The 9,722-nt window shown below is 36.2% G+C and overlaps 1 protein-coding gene across 2 annotated transcripts; it reads right to left on the minus strand.

The window, feature by feature from the left end:
• Window positions 1-2,607: 2,607 nt before the first annotated feature.
• LOC107814968 (RNA demethylase ALKBH9B) lies at window positions 2,608-6,898 on the minus strand. Of its 2 annotated transcripts, none has more exons than XM_016640470.2 (6): window positions 6,585-6,898; window positions 5,519-5,962; window positions 4,535-4,620; window positions 4,136-4,446; window positions 3,435-3,506; window positions 2,608-3,024 (listed from the first exon to the last, which is right to left on the minus strand). In XM_016640470.2, the coding sequence occupies exons 1-6, from the start codon at window positions 6,784-6,786 to the stop codon at window positions 2,766-2,768; spliced, it is 1,374 nt and encodes a 457-aa protein (XP_016495956.1). In that variant the 5' UTR covers window positions 6,787-6,898; the 3' UTR covers window positions 2,608-2,765. The 2 variants fall into 2 exon arrangements, with proteins under 2 accessions (XP_016495956.1, XP_016495955.1); XM_016640469.2 differs by having other exon boundaries at window positions 5,519-6,016; window positions 6,585-6,897.
• Between the last annotated feature and the right edge of the window lie 2,824 nt (window positions 6,899-9,722).

The following is a 9,722-nucleotide window of genomic DNA, read 5'->3' on the forward strand; positions in this document are numbered from 1 at the left end:
AAAAACAAAATAGTCGTCTTGCCTTTTGGGATTGAGCCTACCTGTCGCACAGGGCTTGCCTAGTGTGATTTACATCCTCTGTGTGGTTTGCAGGCTATTACACAAGGGGAGGTTTACCCAATGCGCACAAAGTGCTCATCACAGAGTGCTCACCCGAAGGGTAGAGGCTGTGGCAGAGATTGTAGCGGCTGCGGGTTTCCCCTCTTACCAAAAAAAATAAATTGCAGTCTTACTGTAGCAATCTTTCTGGAACATAAAGAGCATATGGCAGAGGAGAAACATCTTAAAGAATCAGAGGAGTAGAGAAGAGAAGAAATGCTTGATTCATACGACTGTATATGTGTTCACCAAACAAAAGATCCAAAAAGGTTATAAGGGTTCTGGTAAAAAGAAAGTTATCTCTTTTCAGTTGATTCTTCAAAACAAGCCATTTGAATCATTGCATCAACAGTCAGCTGATCAAGAAACGTTGGACGGAAACTTGTTTGCTTCCGCTTTGAAATTATCAGGATATCAATCAGAACTACATCAGCACCACCCACACTATTATGCTTTGATTAGCATTCATTATGTTAAGAACAACGAGAACAAAGACTAGATGTTCACAACAGAATTACTGATGAACGTCTTTTCAAACCTATGACTGAATGCCAACAGAATTACTGCGGATCGTCTTTTCAAATCTATGACTGAAAGCTAAAAGAAAAAGAAAATGAACGGTGGCCTAACTCAATCAAAAAGCTAGCTCATGCGGATTGCTGGTTTCCTAGACCATATAAAGAGACTAACAGTTATTATGCAAATCATATGCTGAATTTGTTAAATGGACCTTGGGCCTAACTCAACCCCAAAAGCTAGCTCTAGAGGTGAGGATTGCCCAAGTCAATATAAGGAGATCACCCATCCCCTTCATTGTTGATGTGGGACTCAACAACTTAACAACCCTGCATGCCTAGGGCTGGACATTTGGAGCGTGGACAACATAACAGGAGGGGTCCAACATTAAGTAAACCAAGAGTAATGATGGCTCTAGCTTTAATACCAGGAGGTGCCGATTGCACAAGACCATATAAGAAAAAAACAGTCCATTCCCTCAAGGCCTCAACCAATGTGAGGCACTTGACAACCTCGTAGAATATCTCTCCATATGTGTTCAAGTTCTCAACCATTTCGCCAAATCTAAGAGTGTTTTGAAAAATCAAGGGCAGCAAGTCTAATGTCGAATAAACAATCATATCCAGGATTGTCAACAAATCTGTAACCCAAAATATATATACATGTACATATGGAAAGGGACGGTACGCAAACAGGGGAAAAGGTACAGTGAGAAACTTGTGTTTCAGCTACGAACTACAGTTAGAAGGGAAGCCCTTGGAGAAGTAAAAGCTTAGAAGGTCTTTAATTCACTTATTTCTTCAGACAATACACGTATGTGCATCGTTTGGGGTGATGGTTTCAACCTAGGATCTATCAAGAATGATCATGAAGCAATAATTAAGTGGGAAACAGACACTAACTTTACGAGGTTACCAGAGTAAGGTATAGCAATGGCGTAGACAATGGCTTAACCACAAAACAATTAGAAGTTCTCCAAGTACAACTATGACTGATATATCAACTCGAACAATAATGTCAACACTCAAAGATACAGCATAGGAATTATCTCTGATAGCACAGAGACAATAATAGTTTCAACTTTGTGCGTCAGACTGCAAGGAGTAAAAAAGCCAAGATGCTTGTATTTGGAAATGATCGAACCTTTAGTTCCTGACAAGCATCCAAGAATCTGTTTCGCGTTCTCCAGGTCAATGTCCATGGCATCTACATGACCTGCAACAAGATGTTAGGATTATGCCATAAGTGAAGAATCATAGAGCTGGCAGTTGCATTTTTAAGTATATTAGGTAAAACACCAGATGCTACTTCATGCTGAAGTTATAAGCAGTATGAAACTTATTCAAAGATACTGATTAATCGAGATGAAAGCAGAAAAAGAGGAGGAAAGACCTTATACATATGCAAGCCAGTACATTTATGCGTACATCCTAAGAAGCAGAGGGTACTCAAGAATGATCAGTAAAGAAATGCCTCTCTCAGCCAGCTTGGAAAGAACTTCCAGAAGATTGAGACACAGCGTCATTTCCATGTCAAATTTGAACCTTATGGTCATTCCTCAGCATCAATAAAGGCCCGCTGGCTATAATAGTAGATGATATGATGTTGAAAGCTTAATGTAAAAGCACTTTACCTGTTGCCTCCCAGAATATGCAAAGGTAAACACTTCAGGCGGTACTGAGACAGCATATTGAAGGAAAGGTGGCTCTCGACATTTGTCCAGATAGAACTAAAATAAACAATTGTCCGCATTAGCTTGGGGAGGAAGGGACCTCTCCTATGTATGGGAACGAGGCGGTTCTACAATCAGATATATAGTATGTTGCAAAGCACTGATATGATATATAGGTCCATTCAAGTAATGTCTCAAAGAGGAATGTAAATTTTCTCTCTTATGAGGAGAGAGAGAGGTCATAGGAGAAGCTTCACTAGTAATAGAATGTTTATGTCGGCTCAAACAAACATAGAAATTTTGACGAGTCAATCATATTATGAGAAACAACTTAATTATTATAAAATACAAACTTCAAATTTAGGATTCAACAGATAAACTTTTATGACTAAAGTAAGACGTTCACCATACAACAAATGTTACGCTTATAAGTTACAATGATGTACTATGTAGTGCTCATCCTAATTGCTGCAAAAAATTATCTCTGACTTCTACGGTTGGAAGAATTCCCTTTTCCCAGAGGAGGGAACTCATCTTCATTGGAGAAGCCCTTATTACCACTTTCTGCATGATATTCTGACTTATCATGGTTGTCATTTATACCATCTTTGTGGTGTCGAATTCTTGACTTGTCCAATGATGGAGGAACAAAAGGCTCAATTGCTGAAAGCTCAGGGTCAGGAGTATATGCAAACGGCAATTTTCTGTCATCCATCTTACGGAAAGTGATGGATATTCTGCAAGAAAGAACATAACAATGACGGTGTCAGTGGAATAGACAAGACAATTGCACAAGATAAGGAGCCATTTGGAACTTTTAGACAATTTTTTTTGCAAAATGATATGGATTTCCTTTTGTGCGCAAAACACTTGTCTGGGTAGTGGTATTATACATTTTTATTAAGAGCAATTATTAATATTGAATATTTATAGTCTTTTTGTGAGTGGAAGAAGAACTACTCTTTGAGAACATCGTCAAATCACTTCTATCGAAAATAGTGTTTTGAGAAAATCTTCTGCAAAAACTTCTTGAAAAACAAAAACAAAAATATATTCTGAAAATCTTTTAAATGTTTGCATTAAAAAAAAAAACAGTCTTTTTGAGAAATGCCACATTGATGTCATACATAGAAGAGAATTGGACAACCTTTTAGCTGGAACGCTAGGCACACAATGTTTAGCAACATCAGCTCCATTACCATTGAGAATGAGCACCGACCTGCATGATAGAAAGCAACAGGTTCTTAAACATAAATTCCAGACCAAAAGTATAGCTTTTCATTAAGGTGAATTCAAAAAGTATTTCAAATGAAGGAAAGGGAAGCTTAATTTTGTGAGACTGTTCTTGGAAATAAAGCTAGCCTTATTTACCTCAATATGCCACCACTACTCCCTATAAAACTAGATGCTAAATCTCTTCTCTAGGGAGGCAAAAGGAAGTTTCAGAAGTAAATTTAACAGACTTACAACCATCCCCCCCCCCCCTTTTAATTTCAAGTGTGAACAATGACATTCTTTGATTAATTCAAGTAAACAATGTAAAAGTCAGAACAAAGGTTACTAATTAAGGTTTGCGCAACTTCCTAGTACCAAGTTTGTTCAATTATCTCTACTTGAAGTACCCAATAATTAATCCAGACATTTTATGATAGACTCTCTTGCTTTTGTTTCACTATCTTAGACATTTATGCAAAATTAGAGGAAAATGAAAGGTACATATTTCTATAGCATTCCCTGCTTAATCACCACAAACGTGACAAGGCAATGCAGATGGGGAAGAACTTGGGATGGGACCGAATCATGTAAGGTATTAAAATTTAATTGAGCAAAAAGAATGTAGTGTCATACCCGAGAGGAAGAGGTAAGGAGAAAGGACCAGAGAACTCTCCAGGATTAATAATCTTTAAGCTTGTGCCAAAGAGTATATTACATTCTGCCAAAAAGGACACTGTGCAGAAAGGTCGAACAAAGTCGTGATGGTCAACATGAGGAGGAATGCAATCACCCTCGTCATAAATATTCACAATGCAACTATTGGGAACACATGTCGGAGGCAAAACATGCCATCTAACCATCCTCCTAATCATTTTCTTGAATAAAGGAGGCAATGGATCCACTTCTTCATCTCTAATAATGCCTGGTGGATTACCATCTTTGTCCTGTTAAGGAGGATAAGTGGATAAATGCTGAGATAAAACTGAAAAGGAATAAACATGCATCTCAAAGAATCAATTAGATAACTCTTACCACAGCATAATTATAACAACAACCAAACTGCATTGTGACACGGCCCTTTCCTTTCATCCACTTTCTTGGTTCAGAATATGTTCGTGCTGCAAAATCAACCAAAAAAGAGAGAGAATTGAAACACTTAATTTTATTTATTTTTGTGAGAGCAACATTGTTAATTGATATAGCTATCTCTCTTCTTCTACATAGCAGCCTGGACAAAAAACAATTTTCAGTGGAGACTGAAATATTACAATGTAGTCAAATAATGTGTTCTCTAATGCCAATCCACAAAGAAGAAGATACATATCAGGATTAGAGAATTTTCTACCTCACATCTTAACCTATCGTATGTACTTTTTTTTTTTAACCAAGAAATTCCCGAGGGTCAATGCCACACAGTTTGAAGCTCGGTAGATAATGGTCCCACCCACTCATCTACCTTTCTCCACTTAAATACTAGGTTTTTGTTTACGACACGATACGAACCTGTGACCCACGCCTAACCTATACATCACGCGCTGCACTCTTACCGCTAGACCAAAACATAGCTTATGTATAGAACAAAATATACTTTCTTAATCAGATAACTATAACAGAACTAGAAAACTGATGAATCTATTTGCCTCATATATCTGTCTCTCTCGTTTTAGCCTTTTCCTGAGTTGCACAATTATAGATACTGAGAGAATGCACTTCAGATTTCCCAGATATGTTTATCGTTTCCTATGTTCTATAAGCGGACAGTCATTTATTAATATTTTGACTGAAAATATATAAAAAAAACTTGTTGATAATTCATATAAGTCTAGATGTAATATGCGTGTATCGTATACCAACAAACACAAGAATAACAATACAATAGCTTTCCAAACATTCTTCGCATTTCTCTAGCTATTACTCTAGATATAATTAATGGAAAAATGCATTCTGCAATATTGTATCACCATACTGATAGCCTTAATTCAGAAAACAAGATTGAATGATAACTTTAGTATGTACCTCTAAGCTGCCGTTTTTGTCCCATTCTCTGAAGTGCATAAATAAATTCGACTATCTCTCTCTGCTCATCAGGATTGAAAACCCGAGTGTGAAGCTCAAGCCCTTTAAGTATATTTGTCTCCTTTCCATTGACCTTCTCATAATAAATAAAATCCTTTCGTCTACCAACTTGGCCAAATCTACTTAACTCTTTCTGAGCCTCCGATAAACCATTGCCTACGACTGACCTACTAAGTCCATCACTTAGTGGAATCTCATAATTTGAATGATTGAACACTGATCGTTTGTTGTTTATCGATGAAGGTGTAACAAGTACCTTTGGCCTTCCTGAGTAAGTTGATTCGGCAACTTGTGGAGAACGCAAAGAGTTGAGTGTATGAGCATAAGAATTCAGCCTTCTCTTTGGTGAAATTACATCATCTGATGATTCTCCATGCAAGAATTCTGCAGAACTTTTTGTGACATTAACATCTGATAAAGACATTTCATCTAACCTTCCTACAAATTAGAAGAAAATTATGTGAAATTTGAATTGTATCAAAAAAACAAATCACTCCAAAAATCCTATTTTACCATCAAAAAAAATGAAAAGAAAATACTGTAGCCATTCCATAGATTCTCTATCTGAAAAAGCCTAATCTGTGATTTAAATCGAATTACTCAGAAATTAAATTTCTATTCAGGAACTCGAGATTGAATTTGAACATTCCTTAAGAACCACCCAACCTAGGATTATGTCCGAAGCATTCCTTAAATTCAAAGAGAAAGCTCAGTTCTTTCAATACTAGCAAGCAAAATATTCTCACGAGGGAATCTTAGTATTTTCAGTTAAAACAAACAGGCACTGTAATCAATTTATTCAATAGATATATTAATCTCTGCTAGAAGGGAAGACTTTAAAAAATTCAGGACAGAAACAAAAACTATAGTGTCACAAACAGAACATCAAAGAATTGATAATTACAACCTAAAAAATAAGTTTTTTGAAATTAAATTCAAATCGTAACAAAACATTAGATACAAATCCATTGATAGATCCGAAAATAGAATAACTGGGACAACTTACTCTGATGAAGATTGTAAACACGAGCCTCAATAACATCTTCGCAGTGGGGACATAAACCTTCAGACAAAACATCAAGAATCTCTTCACGTGACAAGTTCCTTAACATAGCCATGAAATCCTGCGACCTGCGGCAAAAATCTCCGGCCATGACCCAATTCTTATTCTTATTCCTCTTAGCTCTTGACCCACTAGACATAAACATGAATCAATCTGAATTTAACTGAGTTCATTGTTTTTTGGGACTGGAATGTATAGACTAAATTTAGCAAAGTCTTCGTATTAAATATAGTTGACTGACCCGAGGTGACAAAACTGAAACCTAAATGAGTTAGGAGTTAGGATTATGTTTTCAGTTAAAACAACACTGTACTTTCCATCTGTTAATTGTTTTTTGCAAATTAATCCTTTTAACCGTAGGAGTGGTAATTGCTCTTTTGTACTACTTGTGAAAAAAAAAACCTTGGGCTTCAAGGTAAGGAATAACCGACTTTTGCAGAGTAAATGAGAAATACTAGTTATTATTTAATTCAGGGACGAAAAATGGGCAAAAGTACCCTAGCTTAAATATGAAAAAATAAATAACGAGATTATTGGTAATATTAATTTATAAGAAAGTGTGTTCTGTTGGCACACTGTTTTTTTCTTATTTTTCCTCTATTTAAATAGAAACAACTATATTTCTCTAAAAAGGCTAGCCACTAAATAAAAGTTGAAACATAGAATTTTCCTAGAAACGAAAATTAAAAAAACGAAAAGGGCCAAATGTGTCCCTGTACTATTGGAAATTAGTTATTAGTACCCTCCGTTATACTTTCTCACATTATTTATCTCTAACATTATCTATTTTAATATCCTCACCCACATCACTAACGGACCCTTCTAGAGGGACACGTGTCTTAATCCTAAACAACCTAACCACTTACCAGTTGGATGCCTCACCCGTTTGGCCCCGACCCGCTAACCTATGTCCCCCTTAAAGGATGTAATCGTTTAATCCTCTCAAAAACTAGGGTTATTCCCCAACTGAAGCGATTTTCTTCTGGTTTCTCTCATCATCTTTATTTTCTTTATTATTTTGTCTAATTTTCAAGAATAGGGAGTTACAATGTCAGAAGGTAGTTCATCGTCTCAAGAATGTGTATCGAGTAGGACATGCAAATGTGGATTAACTGCACTCTACCTCATGGCCTACACTCCTTGGAATGCTGGTAGGAGATTCTATAAATGTCTGAAACCTGAGGTTAATATCGTATATTCTATGGTTTTCGTTGTTTTATGATAATTTTATGGTTTTCATTTTTTGAAATTTCACTTATAACATGGTATATGATTTTGTTTTTCAGAAAAATTCGTGTGGTTATTTTGAATGGACTGATAAAGTGTTACCCGACGGAGCTATGATAATTATTTGCAAGTTGAAAGCACAACTGGAGGCTGTCAAGATTGAAAGGCTGAAATTGAAGGAAAAATTGGAAGCATTAGAGGCAATAAATAAGGTTGAATTAAGGGTGTTAAACTGGTGGGCTGGGCCGGACTGGGTTGGGATTTTTTGGGCCCGTACGGATTATAGTCCGGGCCGGTTACGTGTTGGGTCTTACCGGGTTTAACAGGTTCAGGTTCATCCTGGTAAAAATTGAACCGTAAGGGTTACGGGTTGAGGGGGCCAGGCCGGGTTTAGTGTATTTTTTAATTTTTTTTTTGTATTTTATATAACTATTGTAAGTTATATTAATACAAAGTATTAACATAAAGAATACAAGGAAGATGGGAAAAAATTGCACTTATAAATTGCAAGTGCTACATTTATTTCAAAATAACAAAATTAAAGTTTGCATTTAAAAAGTAAATTAATAAAAAAAATAGTAAAACTAAATTTTCATGCATAATAAATTAATAATACTTCATATTAAGCTAACAAACTGAAACATTAAGCATAAATACGTCTAATAATTTTAAAATAATACAAATTATCTTAAAATCTTAAATATGAATTTCCGGAGGACGCTCAAGACAATACTTTATATGCCTCCTTAAACTGCCTGTGTCAGACCCTGAACGAAGATTTAAGACTTGACCACAATTTTTGCACTTTCCTTCTGACCTTCTTCATTTTCTTCTACCACCTCAAAGTGTTGCCAAACATATGAGCGCACTCTAGAAGTACGAGGCATGATTTAACTTGAATTGAGATTTGAGATTTGAGAATTGATATTGAGAAATCAGAATTGAGAGATGAGTGAAGAAATGAGGAAGAGGAGGGGGGGTATTTATAGTTTTAGAGAAGGTTAATTTTGTAAATTGAAAAAAAATTTAAATTTTAAAGAAAAAAGAGGCTATTAATGCAATTAAGGGTGTTAAGCAACGGATTCCTGTCATGGGTGACCGTTGCCAACGGTTAGTGGGCCCCACAGATTTCAAAAAATTAAAAAAAAAACAAAAAAAAAGACTTAGCCGTTGTACCGGTCCGGGCTGGGCCGGTTAAACCGGTACACGGTACTATTTACGTGGACCAAGTTTGACCGGTTTGGTTAACCGTTAAAAAAATAAAATAAACGGACCAACCCCCCTACCCCTCCTACCCAACCCCACCCGGCCCCTATGTACCGGGCTGGTCCGGTTCCGATTTTTTCCGGTCTGGGCCGGTCTAGTTACGAGTCAACCTGGCCCGTTAGACACTCTTAGGTTGAATGCACCAAAACAAGAGACATATTGAAGAAATGGAGGCTGCAATTCGCTGGGAAATTACCAATTCAAGGAAATTGGAAGTCAAAGTCTTGAAGTTGAAGATCTTTACTATGATATCTTGGGTCCTATTTGCTGGCTTAATTGCAGCTTGTATGATAAATAGTTATTAGTAGTAGTTGGTGAAATCTAGTTTGTATTTTGTTAAGTATCATGAATGATTAACTTAAGTGGCAGTAGTGCATTGTGTATTTTTTTGTTCCGGATTGTATGTATTAATTTGTGTTCACCTATTTTTGTTGGTTATTATGATTTGAGCTTCATGAACTTATTCCGAAATAGAAATGAGTCGCACATGTTAACTGCTACTCAAACTACATAAATGAATTTGTGCTTATTCAAGTAAAACTACACTACTAATCATATAAGTTGCAATAAGGAAAAAAACTGAAATAA

The sequence above is a fragment of the Nicotiana tabacum genome, chromosome 7, assembly GCF_000715075.1.
Source record: "Nicotiana tabacum cultivar K326 chromosome 7, ASM71507v2, whole genome shotgun sequence".
NCBI classification, from domain to species: Eukaryota; Viridiplantae; Streptophyta; class Magnoliopsida; order Solanales; family Solanaceae; genus Nicotiana; species Nicotiana tabacum.